We start from the raw sequence: 25427 nt of genomic DNA, 5'->3' as shown, positions 1-25427 counted from the left end.
TCTATTTTCTCTGGTGAACTTCTTAGTTGCCTACTTCCTGGTACCTAGCGTAAATCAAGCTGTCCAGACAACCAGACAATAAAAGTACTCCTCTAGGGAAAAAAGCTTGGTGCACTGCTTTTCAAGGAAAACAAGATGTATTTTGTATACAAAAAGGAAACAATATCTTAAGGTCCAGTAGAACCAAACTGACACAGAGCCTGCTGTTAGTTCAAAGCAGGTCATAACGTACACAATATACAGTGTTATCCCCCACACTCATTGGCTACCACCTATATACATACTACGAGTCCCCAATAGTCCCTTGACCGATTGGCCATATCCTAATCTACCCCTACCCTCTAAGACGTGGTCCCCTAATTCTGTCACTTTGGTTCCCAGCTACTGGATTGGCAAGTTACCTGGGATGTTACACGCCCCATCGACTGAGTCATGTTGCGTGCACATGGTTGTTAGCATGAACTCAGTGGACAACTCCAGGTCAAATTGGCCTTTTGAAATAATAGTGCACTCCTCTTGGTACCAGAAACACAGGCGCCCCAGCAATGCCTACCCAGCTCTGAACTAGATTTGTTAGCATCACCTCTTGCGTTTCATATCACAAATCATGGGATGTTCTGCTCCTCGCTCCCCCCCTTGTCAATAACCTATCCGCCGTGCACCTCCTACCTTTCTCGAGGACCACATTAATCAGCCCAATTCCTATGTGTTTATGTACTCTGTTTTCCAGCCGCCTGGTAGTTCATATAGTATGGCATTTTCCCAAGGGGCGTAAGTGCCCTAAATCCAAACCGAGCATGTTGGTAGGTCGAGACCATTAACCTCACTCCCATGGATGAGTCCTTTGGGAAGGCTGCAGCCATACCCTGGCTCTGCCGTTCACATTTCAATCTTGTCCCACAGGCCTACAACTGGGTACAGTTAAACGATTATCTGTTTGGCATGAATGCCACTATTCTCAGCTTCACTACCGGGGCTTGGGAAAGGGAAAATAATTAAAACTCTTTGTTATGCCACGCTACTACACTTCCAAGAGGGAATACAAAATACTAGGCTTCACTGCCAATATGGCGATGCTTCAGTTTTTCCTGCACCCCAGCCCTGTGTCTGCACCATTGCCGGTACACATTGTATTTCACTACTGCTTTCACTACTGCTACACAATATCACCTGTGCCCTATACCTGAGCCTACCTAAGTTTCTATAACTGCCTCAAAGATACATTTGTCACTTACTCCATATTTTCATGTGCAAACTTATTATATCTCCCAACTACGATCCCCATGCATCTGTTGCCACAAACTTTCACTTTCTCATGCGTTAATAGTTTTGCCTTAGTCTGAATCGTTTGGTCATGCATGGAAGCTGCATGTGCATCCCAACACTAGTGCAGCTTGTTATTTCAGCAAGGCTGCCGGTCAGCTCAAATCGAGTTCCCTATATAATATATTCCATCGTGGGACCAGCATGGAATGTTAAGCGATGTGCACTCGGTAACTGTGTGGTTGGTATACACAGGTGCCTGCTCCAGCCTCTGACGCGAATGTTTTCACTAGAACCCTTTATCATCAGATTCTGATGTCTCTTGGAGGTAGAAGGACAGGCACAGAATACCTCGGACACTTCTGCTCCTTGTCAATAAAAAATCTCTGGGAAGAAGGCTCAGTGAGTAAAGTGCATGCTTCAGAGATATGTGTGCAACCTGAAGTTACAAGTTTGAATCCTGGCATGGCTCATCCCTTTAATCATACCAGATACTAAGTTGAGTAACATTTAACTGGGTAATAATAATAGTTACCAATAAAGCGCTAAAAAGAGACCGGAATCTGACACAAAATGATATATAAAACGTGATAGTACAAATTTCGGCAAGATCATAGATTCTGGCACACACTGTGTATTGCTCTTAATGTGCCACCTGCCAGACTCCATTCCTCGATGGGCTGGGGTTTGATACAATGCAGCTGAGGGAACACACACTCTCTAGTGCCCTGATATATCATTTGGGCAATGTTTGAAATATTGGGCCGAGGTCTGCAATCATTGGCTCTCCAGATGGTTTAGAATAAAACTCTATTCAGCCTTAGCCAGCACAATCAACGGTGGGGATCATGGTAGTCATAGCGCATAACAGTTGGAGAGCTGCAGGTTGAAACCCCTGCAGGATGCATCCGAAACACAGAAAATTGGCACAAAAGGGCAAACCACTGGTTCTGTATATGTAATAAATGCCAAGTGGCTAAATGTCCTATCTGCCTGTGACTGTAAACATAATTCATGCTCCTTTAATGTGTGATTAATACGTGTTCTTCTGTTTAACCTACACCTTATGTTGTATGCATGAAATATCAGTTGTCTGTTGAATTGCCTCTTTTATTGGCACTGTTGAGGTTTGCACCACTATTGAAACAATTGTGAATTATAATTTTGATAGTGTGTTTGTAGGTTTAGTCATTGGTTTGCAAGCTGGAGCCCGGCAACTCTTTAGGACTACAGTTCCCATGATCTCTCCTTGATAGCAATACTGACTAGGGCTGACAGGAGATGTAGTCCAAAACATCTGGAGAGCCTATGGTTGCAGATACATGGTTTAGGTGAATTTATAGCATGACTAGATCTCCTGAGTCCCCACCTACACAACTCTATATTTCTGGACCACTGCTCATTTCCATTGACCGAGCAACCCCTTCAGCTGTAAGTTGGTGAGATGCACATTTTGCCAATTTAGAGGTAGGTAACATTATCCTTTGAAAATATGTGTTTGTTTAGTAACAAACAAGAGTAGACATTTGAATAGATTTGAGCAAAAATCTCCAGAGCAGTAGAAATGCCAGTGTTCTGGAAACATCAACACCTATTTTAACATACGTATACGTGTGTGCAGTGAGATTTCATCTCTCTGAATGGATTTACTCTTTATTCGCTGGCTCTTCTAGTTAAAGCCCACTCAACAGCACAGTATTGCTCTCAATGTAGGCCCTGGGAACGTAGGGAATTACAAGTTTTCAGCAATGCTGTGTTTTCAGTCACTGTTTCCCGTTTCAAGCAATGCCTTGTTTCTAATGGAACAATTTGAACTACAACTCCCATGTTCCCCCACTATTCAATCTGCTGGCTTGGGCTGATGGGAGTTGAAGTTCAAAAACATGTTAGGAGTCAAAGTTGCACTCCCCATTTGTTCAACCTATTTTCATGGTCTTGTCTAACTCATAGCTGTGTTTTTAATGAAGTGTAGAAGTAAATGTGTGGGGGAAAATACAAGCTATATCAATAAAGCTTCATATTGACCAAGTGAGTCTTGGAAATGTAAGTTGTCTTCATTTCATAATGTCAGCTATCAGTGCGCTGTCACCTAATGTTTTTTTTTTCTTTTTCCAGTTTATTAGCCTTCACAGAACAGTATGTGGACTACGATCCATTCCTAGCCCCTCCAGACCCCTCGAACCCTTGGACGTCGGATGATGCTATTTTCTGGGAATTAGAAATCAGGTCTGTGTATTTCTCCTTCTGTCCTTATACTGTCCTTATTTGTTTCCTGAAACAAAATAGCTGGAGAACATAAACTGCACTGGGTGATTAGAATTAAGATTGTTTTCTAAGCTGTATTTCTATGTTAATGTGCTTTAGTGGTGCAAAATGCAACGTGGTGTTATTGCACATGGCGGTGGCACATCATAGCGGCTATAAAACTTACAGAGGTTTAGGACAGTGCCCCACACAACATGTACTGTCTACAAAAAAGGTCCTAACTCCTCTCAAAAACTCACCCTTAAGGATCCAAACCTATCGGTTTAGAAACCTTCCGAACTACCCTCCTCGGTTGCAACGAATGACACTCACAATTCTTTTTTGGAAAAATATATATATCTCTATGTTTTATTACAAAATTCTTTTTTTTATATTATAAAACCTTTTTTTAAAAAAGCATATCCACCACATTAGAACATAATGTGCTAAACAAAAAAAGACTACAATGAAAAAATTAACAACACACTCAAGAAGTGGTCCCAGAATAGGACCCAAAAAACTTCTATATACTTGGTTATTAGAAACCTACACCATTAGTAAACAAAAAAACAATTTTCCATATGGTTGCTATCAGCACTGCAAAACAAACCATCCATTTGTATACTAAACAAAACACCTATCATAAAATATATCATTGACATCTTTGGTGAAACCACAATTCTGATGTCTAATCTGGAATCTCCTATATAAGTACCGGGATTCTTTCAATAATTCTAAGTACGGATCAGCTTTTAATGCCTTATTGGTGCTGTGAGACCATTCTCACAGATACATTAACCCGACATGTTTCATTCCCATAGTCCTTAAAAAGGTTGGTAACGGGAAATTCATCAGGGGAGTATTTTACAAGCAACAATTGGCATGTCAATTACTGAGGATGTTCCATATACATTCTGTGCAACTTGGTGCAAACGGGAAGTAGCTCTTTTAGGGTGGCTTCTTTTACTGTGAAGCACCAACCTAAACAAAAGGGAGAGAGACAACAGGACGAATCAGTTGGATTTCTATAAAACAAACACTTGCTATAGTAGTTTGTCTGCATTCTGAAAAATTAACAAAGTAAAGGCTTACCTCTCTGCCGACTTATAAATAGTAGCAGGGGTAATGACAGAGTCTTCTTGTGATGGAAGGTCTGTTCTCTAAAAAAGTGAGGCAACAAAAAAACACCTGATCATTGAAGCACATGTTAGTGTGCTTTAGTGGTGCAAAATGCAACGTGGCGTTATTGCACATGGCGGTGGCACATCGTAGCTGCTGACACATGCGACAGGTTTTCTGAATTTTTTTATCTGTCATGTATGTGAACACACTAAAAAAAAAAGGAAATAATGTAAAGAATCCCACTTGATAGGTACAACATGTCACTCTCTGCAATTTACCAGGGCCTTGCAAAATTGATCTGTTCAATTTAGCGCCACCAGATCAAAGTAAGACAGATATACAATTTAGCACTACATTCTCTGTTTGCAACTCTAGTGTAGTTCATGAAAGGAGTGTCTCTTGTGTATTCTACTTTAGCTTGACTTACAATAAATATTTAATTAAGGCAATTATAGCTTATATAAACACAATGCACTTATCATCTGTTTGGCCTTTCATTCCTTGGTGTGGACTTGCAGAGCCACATGTGCCATGCTTGTTTTGACTTAAAATGTGTGTAGATAATGATAACGGTGAAAGGACCACAGCTCGAATAGAAGGGCCCAAATGAAGCGAGGGTCATTAACAAAGGTTAAAGTCAATAAACAGTTGTCATTGTCCGTGAAAGCTGCCAACAGGCTATTAGCAACCTGCACGGTCGATGGAAAGCATGGGGCACCTGTGTAGCTGCCCAGGGCCTTGTTGTCCTAGGGGCCTTGCGGCCCTCACTCATGTCCAAAACCGTGAACAGGTGGATGATGTGCCCCTAACTCCATCCCCGCACACCTGGCATTAGGTCCCTGGAAATCCTTCAGCATCTCTGACATCTGAAATGGTCAGTGTTTGGGTGATAAGAGCTAACTGGGTCCTTTCCATCTGGAAGCATCTCCTCCACCCGCAGAGCGCCATCAGTTGATTCCCAAAATATGCATCTTCCCTAAAGACATTTAAATAGAGTCACAAAATCATCCTTTTCCCCTTTTTAAACTGTCTGAAGTACTTCCATGCAGTCATGGACAAAGTGTTTGTGTGTGTGTTTTTATGTGCGCATGCATAGTATGTTATGTGTGTGAATGAGTGAGTGCATGATTTAAGGGAGGCTGGGTGCATGTGTAAAGGAGCAAATGACTGGTGTGTGAATGTATGTGCTTGTGTTCAATACCTAGATTACTTACCAGTATTCTTCATTACTCCTAGTCCTATTCTTCCTTGTCCCAGTACTTGCCTATGAAGCAGCTTGCCTTATACATAAGTACTGGAACGAAGAAGAGTTACATGAGATAATGCTGGTCCGAGAAGCTAATTTTGGGGGTTGCAGGAGGAGGGGATGTGTGTGGATGGTGGGACAGGAGGGGGGTGCAATACAACGTAATGGCCATCCATAATAAGGCAGGCATGATATGTGTTATTAGTGACTAGACTGGCATTTTGTTAAAGCCAGTCTAGTAATTTCATCCTGTGGCATGACATTTTTACTGGACATCGATAAGAAAGTAAGCATGATACATGTTATTACCTCTCTAGACTGGCATTTGGGTGTAGCCAGTCTAGCCTTTCCTTACTGTGGTATTGAATATTTGTCTGGGCATCTATGATAATGTAAGCATGATAACTGTTATTACATGGGTAGATTGGCTACTTATGAGCTTCCTGGTCAGGAGTTCTGGTGAATTCTCTGCGTGGGGCTGAGTTTCTCCCCAAAGAAATGTGGACTCTGCCTCAGCAAAAGTCTTTGCCATCCCTCGGAAAGTGTTGTCATGTTGTAAGAAGGCAAGGACTACTTTAGGGGTTAGGGAAAGACATAGTGCTTCAAAGAACAGGTTCTTCCAGGCCGGGGAAAGTCACACTAGGGTGTTGATTAACAGAGTACCGTTGATGTAGACAGACGGGGGAAGGAGAGGAGTAGAGTAACCCAGGATATGATTTTCCAGTTAGACAGTGGCTCCAACATCTTGGATTTTCCTTGTGTTCCCAAAACGTCCGATACCCCTTCCCATTTCCTGTAGACAAATCACTCTGGATATGACATTACCAATCAAGAAGATTCTGAAACAGCAGTCAGTATTCAACCCCTTACAGATGGCTTAAAGGGAATCTATATATTGCAGCCTTTTGCCTCTGTAAGGGGATGGAGGGTGATACCATCTCCTAGGGGATCTTTCTATGGACACTTGAAGAAAAATGATTCACCAGGATCCTGATTGGGAGTACAATCTGCTCCAAATTTCTCTGCCATAGAGGTGAAAACTACTATTTCCAAGACAGATGCTAGTACTTCCACCTAACCAACCGTCAGTGAAATTATGAGTGACCAGCTGTTGGACAAGACCTGTTTGCAACCAGAACATTGGTACCCAGTGTCTTGCTCAGTGGAGGTAGCAGCCCCTGCAAGTGTTCTCGACAACCTTCCTGATTGGGAAGAGAAGTACAAGAACTACCATTTTCCTCTGAGACACTGGGCAGGCCCCTCCGCAACCAATAACCAATTAAGTGACACCTAGCTCTAGCATTATCTCTAAACCACATCAAAACAAATCAGAAATTTGATAACTGCTGTATCTTGAATCGCTATAAAATGTCTATTTTGAATCTGTATATATCACAATATGTAACCATCGTCTTTAAGTGCCCTTCTACCCTTGGGTCTGGAGCACTATACAAATAAATAAAACAAACAAACAAACAAATAAAACCAGTGTGGACACCTGTGACACCATCCAAGCTGCTAAAAGGGAACAGCTGGAGTTATCTGTCACTTTGAGGCACGACTGCCTCACTCATCTGTGAATTCCACAAGACACTGAATCTCCTAGCTCAATTTTCTCCACAGCGGAGACCCACAGAGTCATTTAGCATCACTAGCTCAACATCTCATGCTTAGCTGCCATCCTATTCGATCCCCAAGCCTTCCCTGCTGCAGTACAACAAAGCCATGTTGCGCCAGTTGAGCGTGCTCGCCACTAAAGCAAAGTCTCTGTTTCTGTGCACCCGAGGCTGCCAAGGCTTTCAGTACCACCAACCGACACCGCCTGCTGTTTCCCAGCATCTTCGATTGACAAACCATTGTCGCTGCTGAACTCTACTACATCGTATCCCATTGACACTGCAACATGACTCGTCCCCAGCTTAGTGCCAAATGAGTCCAGGTTCCCAGCTTGACTCTGAAAAGACTGTAAAGCAAAGAAAGATATTTTAAGCGTTTTTTTCCCACTGTCCCACCTAAAAGGCCCTTGTGCCTCGCAAGATAGCACTCTCTAACCCTTTTTAAAAAGATCTTCAGTTAGTTTGAATTTGCTGCTGAACATTGGAACCACAACACTATTGTTGTTTGGTCAGCTTCTGTGCTGTGTCACATCTCTCTTGAAGCATATTGTTTTTTTTTTTTGTTTTTTTTTATATGGTTTATTACAAACCTTTAAAAAAGAGAAATACAGATCATCCATAAAATTGTGTCAACATTAAATCAATAACTCCTGAAATCAACATACTCTTCTAAAAAGACTGAACTGGCATCCTGTAAATGAGATAGAGGATAACAACCAAATGGGACTTAAATGTAAACACTAACAACACTTCAAAACATATGCTGGTCCTTCTTTGAACAGCTCACATCATTATAGTGTAAATCAAATAAAAACCAGAAGGATGAAAACAGCTTATTACAATTCCTCATGTACAGAACGAAATTGTAGCAATATATCTTCAAGAAAAAAGGTTAATGTAATTGTCAATGCCCTGTCGTTCTCGTCGAACATTAATTTCCACCAGTCTAGAGTGGTTAATGTTGAACAGTTTCCAATGAATCTTCCCAGATGTTTTGTTCTTTCCTGCCTGAGTGAAGGGCAGAACAGCGTTAAATGTTTTAGGGTTTCCTCCGTAGCTTTGCAAAGCCTGAATCTATCACTTGGATTGTTTAAGCCTGCCCATAAATTTGTTTTTTCTCTTGTTTTGAACAGAAACGAAATTGCATATACAGCTTTCTTCGATGTGGATCCGGAAATAATTTCCAGTAATTTTGAATTTCGTTAAATGGTCTTTTCTCATGTGGAACATTTTTCATTATTCAATGTTTTCTTTTTTGATCGCAAGTTGAGCACCAATCACGTCTCCATAGCATTTTTTTTTGCGTGTTCTGGATTTGTTTGTAAAGTCTCCAGCTTGATATAAATATCTAACATTATATCGCTGCATTGTTTCATCCATAAAGCAAAGACTGAGTTCTCATTACAGTGAGTAGATGCTTGCATAATCTTAAGCTGTATTGGAGATTCTGTCAATGTGATTTTCCTGTATAAGGAGAATATGTTCCAACACACTCTAGCTTTTATAAATATTAAGCTGAGTTCGTGTTGGATACAAGCGGTGGGAGTTCCCTTAGGCAGGCTCAAAACTCTAGACCAAAAGACGTTCTCCAGAGAGCTTCAAAGTTCTTCTGGGCAGTCGAATGCACATTCTGCACCAAAAATTAATGCAGGGACCGCTTTTTGTTTATAGAAGGCCAAAGCTGGTAGCAAAGAGTATTTCCCATATTATTGATTTAGGACAGTAGCTTGAACTGCTAGAATATGGCATTTCTTTTTCGTTATGTCGACCCACGGGGAGTCATTGATGTTTGAATTGATTTGCATACCAAAATAATGCGCATTCATTGTGATGTTCAACACGTATTTATCCATATGCCATTGAAAATTTGGGTGAAGTTTCTTCCTTTGGCCACTTAAGTTCTCAAGAACAAGTATATCCGATTTTGATGCATTGATAGACAACCCATTGTTTCTTACATATTGGTTCAATGCATTCAATTTTCTTTGGTGGCCAATAGGTGTTAAGTCTAATAATATCAAGTCATCTGCATAAAGGAGGTGACTTATAGGCACTCCATTTATTTTTGGTGAAAATGATCTAGGACTCTCAATGTCCTGATCAATATCGGAGATAAATAAATTGAAAATAATCACAGCCAAAGGACATCCTTGCTTGACTCTGCATAAAGTTTCAATGGGCGCAGATAGATTGCCTAGGCGATCCAAACAAATTCTTATCACTGTGTTCGTATTTAAGTCCTTTATTGCCAACAACAAGCTCAGAGTGCAATTCCAATTAGACATTTTTGACCATAGTTTCTCACGATCTATGCTGTCAAATGCGTGAGATAGATCAATTATAGCTAGGTGGATCTTAGTGCTAGTTCTTATTGCATCCATCTTCAGTATGTTGACAATTAGGTTCAAGCTACAGCCCACTCCTTTAACAAACCCTGTTTGCCTCTAGTCAATATGCTTACTAGCTATAGCCCAGGCTAGAAGTTTGCGTTGTAGGAGCGTGGCATAAATCTTGCTTAGGACATCCAATAGTGCAATGGGGCGATAGTCAGTTGGATTTGCTCGATTGCCCTTCTTAAACACAGGTATGATTAAAGCACTTTACCAGTATGTTGGGGTTGCGCACGCACGTGTGATATCTTCAAATAAAGTACAACAAAAGTCTGCCCAGGCTTCCGGATTTTCTTTCAATATGAAGTTGGTTTACCCATTTGAGCCGGGCGCATGCGATGTACTTATTCTGTTGATGGTTTCGAAAATATCAGAATGTTCAAATTGCAGATCCCACCTAGCCAGATCTGGCAATTCCGGGTCAACGGAATCTCCTTTCTTTTTATAGAGATGTTCATAGTGTTTTATCCAATCATTTTCTATGACCAAACTTGATTGTAGTGCAGTCTGCGAGCCCTCTTGCTCATTAACTAGGGCCCACAACTGAAAAGTGTTTTATTTTGTATTTTTGCAAGCATCAGTTCTGCATCTTGCTGGAGCATGATTACTCGATGTGATTTAAGCCAATTTTTATAAGACTGTTTAGCCTTTTTGATGTTAACCAAGATCTCAGCGGTATACGGTTTCTCGTATGCTCTAATTCTGCTTCTTAGTTGCCTTTTTTGTTTCATGATTTCAAGATCAAAGGCATGTTTATTTGTGAATGTTTGTTTCCTCACACCTTGTGTTTCAGTGAAGATAGCTAGAAGACGTCGATATTCCACACAGCCATCTTCTTCTTGATAGGCGTGGTTAATCAATCTCACATTCTGTTCTTTAATTGTAAGTCTAAAGCGGCTTGACTCCACTGCTATTTCATGTTCCCATAATGTTGACTGCTTATTCTGCAAACAATGGAAGCTCAAAAGAACTAAGTTGTGGTCGCTTTCAGTTTTGGGCACCACACAAAGTTCTTCGACGTGGATTTGTAAAGCTTCTGAGGAAAAATAATAGTTCAGTATTGATTCCTGTTGCAGTCTCTTCCAGGTTGGTTTTGGTGGAATGTCACCTGGTATGTTGCCGTTCAGAAGATGTAAGTTTCTCATATCCATTTTAGCACACCATTGTGAAACGCTAAGAGGCAAGGTAGCTCTTCCTGACAGGTTATTTCTTTTTCACCTTTGCTGGCTTAGTAGGTGTGTGGGGCTGCGTAGGAGTTGTATTCACTACTCATTTGAAGAGCAGTAGGCATTTCGTCACAGCCAGCACAAGCGCCTTAGTCTTCCATCCATTGCCTAACGTTTAGCAGATGAGTTGGTATTAGGGGAGTTTTCCTAAAGTCCTACTGGTAGTAAGACTTTAGTAAGCTGTCCTATTGGTTTTTAAATCTCCAATTCTTACTAACAGTCTGTATTAACTCGTGACCTTGGTAGAGTGGCAGAGCAGTCAGGCTTATTTTAAGAGGAAGATGTGAGCTGTAGGTAAGTCAAATGAATCTTAGTTAGCCATGCACACCAAAGAAATTCTTACACATATCATTTATATAAAATTATACACTTATTATATATACACTAGAATCACATTAAATACTTTAGATGTTTACAGTAGAAACCTTTAGAATAATTAGGCGCACATGTGGTTTCTAACAGTTTATACGGTTATACATTTACTCTGCAAACAAATATAGTAAAGTTACTTGAAGGGAGGAAAATGGTTAGTTAGTGTAGCATTAGCTTGCTTCAAGGTTCTAGAGAGGGTTTCTTCGCACTGCAAGTCTTTTAAATCCAGAAACACAACCCTAGCTAAAGGCAGTTCTGAGAGAGCTCAAAGTCTTGACAAGCAGCACAATACGAAGTGTTCCTGAGGTTTTCATCCAGTCTATAGTGTTATAGAAGCAACAAGTTACCAACTAACTAGGGAGACCTGTAAAAGGACTTGATGAAGGGACACAAGCATCGGCTTGAGTCAGAGGTAAGAGGGGGTGACCCTAGATATCTCTGGGTGCACTCTAACACTCTTGAGAGACTTCTTGGAACCAACTAAGCAATACCTTTTTCCGCACAGTACCTTAGGTTTGAAGAAAATATTTGTGCTGGATGCTTTGTATGTTGCATCTCTGGACCTGACCTCCGGATTCCTTGGTCTGATGACTGAAGGCAGAAAATGGACAGGATCTCTCTGCAGCAGTATCGAGGGAGGACATGTGGCACAACATTGAGCTGCTTCTTGATTCACTTTGCGGTTTTGGCACGTTTTCTGCAGCACCAACAAAGGACACGGATTGTCCAGTCAATCTTCTTCACTTTCTGCAGTCCTGCACTCAGGTGAGGGCGTCTGGGTGAGTTGGGTTAGATCTCTGGAAGGTCCTTATTGCTTCAACAAAGATTTGTACAGATTCGGCATCTCCATGACAATGCACTCAAAATGGGCAACAGTTCTCCTGGTATTGGGGTTCTGCAGCTCTGGAAGCTCCTAGTACCTCCGTAGATGGCTTGTTTCAAAGTTTGTCTTGGGACTGGTTTTACCCACCAGCCAAAGGGAAGGAACCATCCTCTTTGGAGCTCCTCTGTCGCTTAGAAAATGGGGTCAGGACAGCAGTGGTCGCTTCACAGTGTTGCAAAGGTTCTACACGCATCTCTGGTCGTCTTCTTCTTTGGTTATTTCAGCTTCCAGTGGTCGACTTGCTTTTCACTCCAGAAGTCTCACTTTTTATACAGTTGCAGCACACAATCCCCTGCAATCTCTGTTAGCATTTTACAGAAAGACCCCCTGTGGAAGCTGGTCCTATTTAGGCTCTCTGGCAGACAAAGGACAGGGGGTTGGAAGACTCCTCTCCCACTTCCTGCCTGTCCAGAAACTCTGGAGCCTAGGGAGAAATACCCAGAAGCAAAACACACACACTGACCTCCCCCTCCCAGAATGGTAGAAGAAGGGTTAACAAAGAACTACCACAATAGTATTGGTGAAAAAATAAGTGAGGACCCAAGTTGGTACTTGGGTGCCCCTATTGTGCACTTCCGAGGCTATGGACATAGCCTGCGGTATATAAATGACACAATAGTTGGTAGAACACGTCCACTGTTACCAGCCATAACTTGGAGAATGTCTATGTGACTAAACCATTACAGGAGTAGAGAGAAGGGGGATACTAGGTATCCCTTTGGCACTCCACTGAAGGTGCTGGGTGCCAATCTCTCAAACTATAGAGTTCCTTAAGAACTGTAGTTACGTGAGGAAATAGAAAAAGAATCTTAAAGGAGGACACTAAGCGTCCACAGCAACAATGCCCATAAGGAACTGTGTGCTGCAATAGTAAAACACGGATGCCTTTAAGAGCTATGGAGCAGACAGACTCCATAGAACAGGTAGAATACAAAGAATAGAGTTCCAAAAGACAGAGCTCATTCAGGATTGAAGGTAAAAGGTCCAGAAGGCCAGCAAAAAGGTGCTGGGGGTCTCACTAGGAGAGGGGATGAAGCATAGAAATGATACATCCTCCTAACAAGAAATGATACATCTCCCTAACAGTTGGCCCAATGCTGCACCATACACCATGCACCTTCCGCGCCCTGATGCCCGCGGGCTATCGGCGCGTTACAAGTACATACATAACATACATAACGTAACATACATTCCATTCAGAAAATAGGTCTGCCCATTGACTGTATTTAAAAATGTTTAAAGGTAAGGAAGTGAGCAGTGCAGAACAGTAGCTAATGAGATGAGGTATGGTCCAAGAGCAGAAGGGAGCAGAGACGAGCTCGCCATGATGCATAGCTGGGAAAAGGGTTGCAGTCCAGGGCTATGGAAGTAGTGGTGTGGCCAGTACAGAAAGTCGGCATTGAGATGAACTGACACTAAGCGAGAACACTGTAGGCTAGCGAAAGAGAAGGCAGCTGTGGGCTGCACGACATGAATTGCAGCAGGCAATTTAGATGGCATGGCATCAGCTTCCTTGAATAATATTGGATAATGTCATGGATTACACTTTTTTAGCCTACAACATTTTACATGAAGGATTTTTGATTCATGATGTGGGACAATCAATTCTACTTGCCAAGAGAATGACCAAGCAGAATCGCTTTTGAAGAAGCATGGAACTTTTAAGATGCATGTTGTTGTGTCTATCAACAGTGATTAGAAGTCTATGCCAACACGTGACGTGCTATATACATAAATGTCACTAGAACTACAACTATAGATAATTCATTGATATATTGTACAAACATTTAGGTTAATTTCTGGCTTAGCTACTGATTTTGATGGGACTTTGTTTTGTAGAATGACATTATACACGTGTTCTTAAATAGTGCTTCATGCCAGATTCAACAAGCCTCTAAGCAGTGTAGAAATGGGTGATATTACCACACAATGTAACAGTAACTGACTTAACCTTGGAAGCATGAAGAGCCGAGTCAGCCCTATCATGGGATTCGAACTTCAGAAGTATAGCGAGGCTCCATGTCAGAGGCCGGCAGTTAACTTGTGGTCTATCCATCCAGGCATTCCTATACCAGTTCTGAACAGTTTGCTAAAGGACTATGTTATATTGGGCAATGCTCATGGACATTCAGTATGTGATAAATGCCACATCACTTCCACAAAACTGTTTAATGGTACGGTGCGCAACCGTCTTCCAGCAGGTGTTCACGCATCTGCCTCACTTTGATCTGATTACCCAGACTGGGCAGGAAGCACATCTGAAAATGTGCTTTCTGCATTTCCATGCTCCATGCGGAGAATCAGAATGCGTCTCTGCATTAGCAATTTGATGCAGGCAGAGATGCCGGAATCCCCACAGTTCTGTGATTTTGTCGAAAAGATTTTATCAAATTCGATGTCATCGATTTTGTCTTTTTTATAGTCGATTATGCTGCAAATATATGCGGGGGGAGACTTCCCGCACACACCCATAAGCCCACTACATTATCTATTCACCTAAACCCACACCCCACATATATTTGTGGCAACATTTATGGAAATAAATTAAATGAATTTCGAATTCGACTAAATCTGCCGCTGCAAAACCACCCTATAACTGCCTGCTTTCAGGCTAATTTTCATCAGACCTTTGAAAGCATCTAGATGAGCTACTTGAGGGGATTTCAATCTTCCACTACATCCTCTTGGGAATGATAATGGGGGCCGCCATTAAAAATCCTAGCTGCCACCCTCACAGCAGAGGCCTATGTACTCTGATTGCTATTAATGCACACCCAAAAGCAGACCAGGTATGCAGCGACCTCCACTTATCTGCCGTCAGTGAACAATTAATGGGGGCAGGAGCAGGGTTGGATTTCCTGCATGGAGCAAGGTGGCACATGGAGCAAGTTTCCCATCATGAGTCCTATGCAAGGTAGTCAATCCGAAATGGTGCAGATGCATGGAAACCTGTGAAATGGCGGTTTCCTGGGGTTTTCACACCTCTGCCCAATTGCGCACCCTCGTGAAAATGAGGGTGATTTCAAAGCAAGCAGAGTCCTTTAGGATCCATTGTAATAGACGCCCCATGTTTTCTCGTGGCAGCTGCCATTTCTTATCTCCACCCCTCCTGCAAGTGCACTGCAGTGATCAGTGGATTCACCGAATGAAGTTGTTTTTTCCCGGATCACTACGGCTAAAACCGCTACATGTAGTGTGTTATAATGAGTGTTTTCTCTCCTGTGTTTTCCCTCTATTCCATTTCCTTCCCTGGAGTGGTGATGTCAGTGGAATGAGGTGATGTCACTGTGCTTAGTGTGTTGTCATCTGAATGTGTGTTCCATGGGGGACAGTTGGAGATAGAGAGCTGGCTGGCAAGGATGTGCCGTTGTTTCCTGCTGTGTACTTAACTAATAAAGCCATATAACTTACCTGCTGGCTCTGGTGTGTTGATGACAATACAATATTGTTACTTAGTGCAATCTGGTGGGAACAGCACACACTGTCAAAGCGGTAGTGGTTGTGCTGTCCCAATCTTGAATTCTGAAGGGATAAGAACCAGTTCATTCGTTTTTTTCTACGGGTGGGGTTACCTTTTCCTTTTGTCCAAATCTTTAGAAAACCCCAAACTGTTTGCCCACAAATGAGTTGTGCATTCATGCTTTGCCATCAGCTTGCACACATAGCCAACACCTGAGGCATTTCTCATGTATATCTAGTTTGAATCTTAGTATCTCTCTGGTAGAGGTAGAGATGGCTTGTGTTATGCTCTTATTAATGCATTTTTTAGGATCTGAACATTGATAATGGAGCCGGCGAATGCGGTTTCTCCTATTATAGTTTTCAATTTCCTTAAAGGTGAACCCTTCCATAAAGCATGGATCTGCATTGGCTCTGACAGCTCATCCGTGATGCATTTTAATGCGCTTTCACTGAAAGGGCATAACATCAATTCCAATGCTCTGCACTTTGCTAAACACAACAAGGCTGCACAGAGCGTTCCTTCGCTCTCACACAGCATGCTTTTGTTGTTTGTAATTGACATGTCATTACTGGCTGCACCACTCTGGAGGTTTTGTTCCCGGGTAACCAAGACTCACACAAGTTCACTGGTGCACATAAAGAGCAATTTCTCCTCGGTATGCACCCATTCATTTATGGAGTTGATTAAACATTGCAAGCAACACACCTGTAAAGTGCAGTAAAAATCAACAAAACACCCCTTTTGAGCTATTGAATGCTTCCCATGGGCCTTCGCCAGGGGGTTGCATTCCAGAATCAGTGCTCACAGTTATAGTGAGGAGAACACTAAAGTTGGGTTTGGGAACTGCTGGAGAGGTCAGGTTAATGTCATATTTCTGTTAGGGAGAATTTTAATTTCTGTGCCAAATTCCCTTTAACCTTAGAGACCCCCAGCTCTTTTGCTGGACTCAGGGCTTTTTAATTTGTACTCCTGAGTGAGTGGGACTTTATTCTCACTCTCTCATGTGTTTTCCTGACTAGGATTTTCTATATTCCTTACTGTTTTATGGAGTCTGGTAAACTCCATAAGCATCTGCTTTTGCATTGTGACACACAGCGCCTTTTGTGCAGTGCCACTGAGAAGTCCCTTGGACTTCTCTTAATGTTGAAATACATTTTCTCGGGAGAACTACTTTTCCTAAGAATAGTAAGATGACCCCTGTCTTACTTACCTTTGATTTATGGGTCCAGCACACACCACCCTATGTGGAGTGCTGGGGGCTTACTGAGTAATTCCTTTTACCCATTCCTCATGTAACATTTTGTTACACTAATTCACTTGAATGGCTGGTGGCAGTGGTTTGTTTTTTACTACCTAGTGACATGCACCTGCAGGCTGATACCTCAGCTGCAGTGCTGCACCCAATGGTGACCATGTTCTCAAAATGGCCCCTGTCTTCTTTTTTCACTTTTTCTTGTTAGTTAGTTTCTTCTATGCTTTTACTCTGTTGTTTGCATCAGGTTTTAGTACTTTGTGCGTTTGGTCTTTGGCAGGCTTCAGCCCTGAATCCTGCCCAGGCTCCAGTGTGTCTGGAAAAGCAGTAAGTGAGGGAGGGTCCCGAAACGACCCTGTCCTTTGTCTCTAGGTATGCCTGAGGACGGCCACCCCGCTGTGTGATTGACAGCCTAGGGCTTTGAATGAATGGAAACTTGCATAAAAAGCAAGGTTTTTGGGACTAAGGACAGAGTCGGCCACTGGAGGACATAATCTGAAGCAGAAGACAAGTGATGACGCCAGCAGTACCCTCCTGGACCACAAAGTGCCCAGTGAAGCCCTGCAGCTGTGCTGACTCCATCTTTGAATCAACAAGGAAGACCTGTAAAGGATGACTTTCTCCCTCAGGCTGGTGGAACCAACTACACTCAAAACAAACTCTATTTTTGTGCAACCCCTGACTTACTGCAACTTTCCAAAGCTGCAGAAGCTCAATACCTGGGGTATCTCGACCATTTGTGAGTGCATTGTCTTCCGAAGTCCGAATATGGCCAGATCTTTGTGGGTGTCCAGAGGACTCTACAAAAGTAGGAAATCCATGTCCAGAGTCCACTCACCAGAGTCTAGGACCGAGGGATCAAGGAAATCCTAACTGGAGCTTTTCGTTCTTCTTTGGCACTGAGAAAAAGGCACCAAAACCACAAAGAGCTGCTGAATTGATGGAAATCTGTTGCTGCTGAGTCCCTCTCTAGAGTGCTACCACAAGAGCCCTCCAGACCTCATCCCTTTCATCACCACAAACAAGGACCGGGAGCAAGGGACTACTGTATTGCATCATGAAGGGAACCAGCTGGAACACTTTCTTTATTTCAAAGGTACTGTGGGGCTTGTGGTATTTTATCCGTTTGTCATTTGGGGTGCTTCCTATCTTTAGGAGTTCAATTTAACCCTACACTAAGTTGGCCTAAACTTACTTGCATTGGCCTTACAGCTTGTGCTTTCCAAAGGTGACTCCTCTTAAATTGCTGTGATTTCTCTTTCGAACACTGATCATTTAAAAACATTTTTCTAAGAAGAAGAGCATCAGAACTTTGACTTTGTCCATTGACTTTGGTTTATCTGGCTATCTAAAGCCTTCCTTCTGAACATATTGGCTTTGGCACTGCTTGTTCCCTTCCCTTAGAGGTTTTAAATGTTGAACACTTTAATGCTCGAATAATTGACTGCCTGCATCATTTTGGGAGAATCTAACTGTTCCTATAACCTATCCGTCTGTTCTGATCTAACTATAACCTTTTCTTCCATGAACAACTCAATATTGCAAAGGTGATACTATATAAATGCTATATTGACCTCAAATTACGTCACCTCTGGGTGTTGGAACATGTGTAACATATGAATGAATTACTAACCTGCTTTATTGTTCACTTTTTGAAGTGACTCCTAACTTGGGATTAATGTTACTTCTAAGTACTGCTTGTTTTAAAAATGCTTTAAATATCTATGTATAAATAAATGATGAATGTATTATAACTTTAAGTTGTAGGTATTGAGGTCCCAGGCCCCAGAAGGCCTTGTGGACAAATCAGAGGGTTTTGAACTTAATCCTCGCCACCATTGGGAGCCAGTGCAGAGATTTCAGTCCTGGAGTGATACGATCCCTGGGCTTGAGGCAAAGGACAAGTCTTGCAGTCTAATTTTGGAAGAGTTGCAGAGGGCCGAAAGTAGAGGCAGGCAGATTTAGAAAGTTGCAGTAGTCCAGCCTAGAGAGAACAAGAGTTCTGGAGACAGTGAGCTTCTGGGGGAAGGAGAGGAAACGAAGAATACCTCTGAGGAGGTGCAGCTGGTTGTGCGACTTCTTAGAGATGACAGAGATGTGAGGAGAGAAGGAAAGTGTGGAGTCAAAGATGGCACTGAGGTTTTTAGCCTGACAGGTGCAAGCAAGAAGAGGGCCAAGAGAGGCTGTACTGTACTGAAACAGATGTAATGCTAGCATATGTATATTTGCAACATGGGGAAATAGCTGGAAAACAGAAGGAATTCAAACAAATTAAAGGCAATATTGACCAACCATATAGTGGGTTCATGTGTAGGATGTGTAGTTCTCCTTTTGTTGAGTTTGTATCCAACAAAAGGTAAAATTAAGACAGATGTACAAATTGACCAAAAAATTGAAAAATGGTGCATTGTAATTCCTGCATGTAAATTATCTTCATGCATATTCGTTGAGTCTATCCAGAAAATCGGAATGGCTTTTACTACTGTCTCTGGCAGGTCCACACACCCAACCCTCACCAGGTGATCTTAATATAGCGTTACGCACCCGTTCCACTGGCTCTACCTTTGCAAGGGCCTTTAGCGAGGGCCGTGGGACGTTACCCCCATCACCAGGTTGCTCGGAACGGAGGCTTGGATCTTGGAATTCAGGCCGCGATCTGAGCAACCTTATTGGTTGCAACCCCCTCCCTGTGTTCTAATAAGCTACACAATCCAGAACATTTATTTTTCAGAATTTTACATTTTATATATGCAACCTTTGTTTTTAATTATTTTCATTCTGGCTGGCACAACTATTTTAGATGGTGGTCTGGTGGTCGTTATTGTGACTGAAAACCATCAATCTCTTCAATAATAGAAACCCCCCTACCACTTTTCAACTGCTATAATTACAGGACAGTACATTTTCTGGACCTGCATCCCTCAGGCGTCTGTGTCCTACTGTAGTGCAGTATTAACCATAGCCCTTGTCACTCTGAATTCTTTCAGCAAAGAGCCAAGTCAGCCGAGGGTGAAACGATGGGGGTTCTCCATGGACGAAATGTTGAAGGACCCGGTGGGAAGAGAACAGTTCCTCAAGTTCCTGGAGTCTGAGTTTAGCTCTGAAAACCTGAGGTAAAATTGTTGACTAAAAGGTTGTGTTACCCGACCTTTGTACTACTGTTTTTCCACAGGAATTCTTTGTGTATGAACTAAGAGAACAATCTTGCATTTGTCGGCTGTGCAAACCATTCCTTTACAACCACATGCATTGACTGGCGCTGATGTGACATTGCTATCTAGGATTGTATTGTCACTGAACTTTGTTTATTTAAAAACAATGGGCAGCATATGGCAAGTTCAGTTTTAAACTTTCTAGAGCACTTCCGTGTAAGAAGAAACCCAGTGCACAATGAAGAAGGGATGCTCATGTTACAGATTTAATCTTTGAACTTGTTTGTGTAAAATTGACATCGTTTGAAGGTTTGTCAAAGGATTAATGCTCTCAAATGACCTGCCTGAGCTAATTTCATCACCAACGTGATCATCTGAATTTATTGTATAATCCTGCAATGCAATATATTTCAGTGGTCGTTTTAACAAAATATAGGTCTGGTACTCCTTCTGATCTGCTTGGCACCCCTGATGCTTCTGCCTGAGATTCCCTGCTCGTGAGTAGCTCCTCTTTTTCCTCATTCTATCTGTCAAATTTGGTGAGTCCACGAGTGATTCTGTGCTCCAATTCATGGACCCTGCGTTCCTGTCTGAGTTTTGTGGTCCAGTGTCTAAATTTAATCTCAGGCTTAGTCTTCTCAGCTAAGTGAGCAGGCTATAGATGCTTAACAAGCTGTGGGGATTCCTCAGATGGCCCAGATACTGTCACGGCTTCCCGATGGTCATTTTGGCACTGGTGGAGGAGGAGGAGACGCTTAGACATTACCGTCATGTTTCCGAACGACTGCCATCTGCGGTCTAGTTGTTATCCAAGATGGCACCCGCCATATCCAGCACTCTACTTAGGTCTGCAATGCAGACGGATCGGTGCATTGCAACCCACTATTTAGGATCACTTGAGGTAAACACTGCTTCTCTTCTTGCCTTTCCCCTTGTTAATCTGACTTCTGCAACCTTCTGTGTGCCTCCGTTCTCCGTTAATCCTTGTTCCATTCGCTGCTGCATTGTTGTTCATCTGCCTCCTGATTACAGATTCTTGTTCCTTTACTGCGATCCTCCTTCTTCCAAGAGCCCATACAAACCTTTCATTGCTGCTGCATCCCACCCCATACCATAATACAAGGGTTTTTGATGTTGCTGGCATTTCCCCTAAAAACCGGGTATCCTACTGCACTGTGCCTTGCTAGACTGCTATCAGTTCTATAGTTCAGGCTAACAGGGTGGCAGCTTGTCAGGATTGACCTTATCTGTTCCCCAACATTAAGAAGGTAACTCATATATGGGAGAGCAGTGTTTGTGAGAGATACCCATGTATCCCACTGGCCTGCCTTTGTCACAAGCAGTTCATCAAATCACTGTTGAGGTCACAAGAAACACATCAGTTTGCATTAGCGAGATGTATTAACAGTACATTGGCAGCCATACAAAGAAATGGAATTTCTCTGAGGAAAATTCCTGCAGATGGTGCCCTAAACATGTAGAAATACTGTGGCAATTTCTATTTATGTCTCCCTTATTTAATAATCTGAGGAGTTCCAGAAGTCTTCATAGATTGAGAGCCGAAGGAATTGATTATGTAAACACAGTAGTCATATTCTTATTGGGAGCTTTTGATGTTATTTCTAGCTGCGGCACAGACAGCTAGGATGCAGGCCTTATCTGACCATTAAGAATCCTTGGAGTTGATCGAAGAGCAGACAGTAGCACATCTGTCTTTGAGAGAGGACTGGTCCTATCCGTGCTCCAACCAGCGCATAAATGAAGAGGCCCACAGGGTGGGCGATCCATCGCCCGGTCCTGAGAGGAGGACAGAAGGCTACCTTCATCACTCGAAGCCTCCACTCCATTAGGAGCACCATTTAAAAAAAATTAAAAAAACATGTTGATTGTGGAACGAGACCTAGACCTTATTTTACTATACTGAATCTAATTGTTTAATATTTTATGGCTCTGGCCTCTATTCCAATGCATTGATGGCCTTATGGGACTTAGCTCCTTAAAGGACTTAGCTCCTTATAGGACTTAGCTCCTTATAGGAATTAGCTCCTTATGGGGCTTAGTCCCTTGTAAAAATTAGCTCCTTATGGGACTTATCTCCTTTTGGGACTTAGCTCCTTGTAGGACTTAGCTCCTAATGGGACGTAGCTCCTTATAGGATTTAGCACCTTATGGGGCTTAGCATCTTATGGGGCTTAGTCCCTTGTAGGAATTAGCTCTTTTGGGACATATCTCCTTATGGGACTTCGCTCCATCTTTTAACTGCTTTGAATTTAAACGTTTAACACTTTACATATGTGGTCTGTTCAGCACTGCATTTTGCAATGCTATGGATTCATATTGCATGTAATTCAGAATGTTTGTCCAATAGCTTTGCTATTTTATGATTTTTCACATGCTGTCACAAAAGGCTCCTATAACCGAAAGTGTTCATATAGCAATAAGCACCCGTTCTGGGGGCTTCACCGTGTGGTAACGGCCCAGGGTCCCAAGTTATAGGTCCGAGCGAGGCGAGTACCTTATCACTGGGCCCCACCATTTCCATGGTGGCCATCTGTGGAGTCAGGTGTGGCACTGGCGCCACACCAGGTGAGTGGGGGCTGGCGGGGTGAATTGCAGCTCTCTATTGTGCATCAATCAGTTCAATCTGAAGATCTCCAATAAGATTATTGATATTGTTCACACCCAGGCAACAGTTTCACATGAGAAATAGCAAAGAAAATCGTAAACATCTCATTGTTTGAAAATAATAAGTACACATCTACAAGAAAGATTATTGTGTGTCTCAAAAGGATCATAAACTTCATATCAAGTCACTATTATGTGCAGTAACAATTCAAAGATTAAAGAATCTTCCATTTACAAACATGCTGGTAATAGTTCTCTGAATAGTCTAAATCATAGTACATTGTGGTCCGAGACACTGAGCACTTACAGTTAAAATGTAAAAAAGTGCACTTTTGGGACACTATTGTTGTTGACACAATGTATGTGCCAGGGTTGTTTATTTCTCCCCTGCACCTTCATTTTCTTTATTGTCTTTGAGTGATTATTTACTTCTATAGCACCAAGTCGTTACTTCAAAAACAGGTGTGCATCGTACACATTGCTTTTTTAAAGAGGAGATGCTGCCATCGACTGCTTTGCCCAGATTTTCCCCAGTGGCGGTCTGACCCCTCCCCACCTGAAGGGAACTTTGGTTCCATGGTGTAAAGATGGAACAATCAATCAATACCATGCAGCCTGAATCTGCTGCAGGGAAGCAACCCTTGCACTCAGTCTTTGTTGTGTTGCCTGTTGCGTCCCATCCCGTTCAAATGACAAAGGTCCGCAGGCACAATTTCAGTGACTGTTGGTTAAGACAGACACACTTTGATTGTGTCCCTGTTCTCTAGTACCCAGCTGCACACTTACACAGCGTGTGATAGAGCACTAGACCAGTGTGGATCCTGTACTGCTGGACACCCTGAGAGACTATACTTCTTGAAGGCACATTTTCAGGGTATGCAATGGAAATGCCTGCCCATGCAAACTCTTTTTTTCATTATTTTGTCTCCTAGCATAATCATCATCATGTTTATTTTGGATGTGCACAGAACATTCCATAAAACAGTTCAAAATACAAAAATACAATTCAGCTGTCACACAGATACAGCATAATATATCATAGAAAAAAACAATAGAGAACTTAGGACCCTGATCAATAATAGTAGTGCACAATTTCATTTTATAAAGCTCTATTTAACATGTTTTTCCATAGATAGAGCGCAGATTTCAGATATCAGAGCAAGGACCAGCCCGCACGTTGTGAATCCGCCCACAGCAAGCATATCAAGGCCGGACGATATTGTACAAAACCCAATTCCTGCAGTAATGGTCGTAAGAGCAGGCCTCTCGCCCTCACATAAGCAGGACAAAAAAATACCAGATTGGCCAATTCTTCGTAAGGTGCCTCACACATAGGGAAAGACAGGTCATCGAACCGCTAGACAAAGCTGCCACCACTGCCCACAGAGGGATCCAGTTAAACCGTGCACTTGTTATGAGTATACAATCCACCGGGAGCTCTGCCCACAGAAGATATCTCTGAACACCCGGGGACATGATTGTCAATAGCCCTTGGTTCTTAGGTTTCAACAATTTCATACTTTCTCTGTCCATACTCACAAACTCATAAAGCGGTAAGTCCATAATTGTATCCCTCCACAAGAGAGCATACTACAAGGTGGGTACAGATGTGTGATATTAGATGCCTGATATTAATCTCTGTCAGCTGTTTCTTGACATGAGGCTGCAATAGGACCTTGCCTCCTGGATCCTTGTCAATTAGAGAGATAATCAGTTTGTGGGTTAAGATAGCTCTCCCATTACCCCATAGCCTGGGCCAGTGCAATACTGGCTGCAATTAAACCACATCCCCAATCGGCTTACAGCCCAATTCTGCATGTGTTCCAAAATTTGAGGCCGAAATTGGCAGTTCCAACAGTGTCTGTGCCAAACTAACATTAGAATAGCCCCACAGTTCCATCCTGACTTTAGCAACCGAGGATGCCTTGCCCTTGTATAATTGCAACAGTGGATCAATTGGTCTAGATCTAAACATAGACATAGCCCAATAGACCCCACTCAGAGCCTACTTAAACTGCAGCGCCTGTTTTGTTATATGGGTGGTGGTGCAGAAAATGGCAGAGAATCTAACTCCCAGGTAATTCAAAGAATCGACCTTGGGGATGACACTGTTCCTGCAGCACCTAGCCCTGAATTTGATCTTCCGTCTCCCCTTCCATTAGGCTATCACCACCGACTTGGCTGCATTCACCACTAAGCTTAACCCCTCCATGAAGTCAGCATAGTCAGAGATGAGGGCCTGTAAGGTTCTCGGGGGACGCGCCATCAAGACAGAATCATCTGCATACACAAGGACCGGTAGGGACCGACCACCCATCTTCAGAACATCGGGAGGATATTTTAGAAGATGGTTGTAGAGGCCATTTATATATAGACAGAAAAAGTAGAGGCAACAGAACGCAACCCTGGCATACCCCCAATTCGACACAGAAGAGACCTGTGCAATGACCATTAGCGCCGCTCCTAACGCAAGCCTGCGTACAGTCATGCAACCTGGGCAAACAGTTTACCAAGGCCAGAGGGCAGTTCATGGACCTGAGCATATCGCACAGCTTTGAGCGATTCACTTTGTC

At 42.5% G+C, this 25427-nt stretch overlaps 1 protein-coding gene across 4 annotated transcripts in view; it reads left to right on the top strand.

Annotated features, from left to right (window-relative positions):
- Positions 1-25427, top strand: part of RGS7 (regulator of G protein signaling 7) — a 2057596-nt gene that overhangs the window by 1756140 nt on the left and 276029 nt on the right. For all 4 annotated transcript variants that reach the window (XM_069607899.1, XM_069607897.1, XM_069607898.1 and 1 more), the window contains exons 13-14: positions 3379-3489; positions 20065-20190. In XM_069607899.1, coding sequence (XP_069464000.1) covers positions 3379-3489; positions 20065-20190 — 237 coding nt within the window. The remainder of the gene's footprint in view (positions 1-3378; positions 3490-20064; positions 20191-25427) is intronic.

Source organism: Ambystoma mexicanum, chromosome 4q (genome assembly GCF_040938575.1).
Source record: "Ambystoma mexicanum isolate Mex_15411 chromosome 4q, UKY_AmexF1_1, whole genome shotgun sequence".
In the NCBI taxonomy this organism is placed as follows: domain Eukaryota; kingdom Metazoa; phylum Chordata; class Amphibia; order Caudata; family Ambystomatidae; genus Ambystoma; species Ambystoma mexicanum.
The sequence above is the reverse complement of the archived record's forward strand: the minus strand, read 5'-3'. Positions and strand labels throughout refer to the sequence as shown.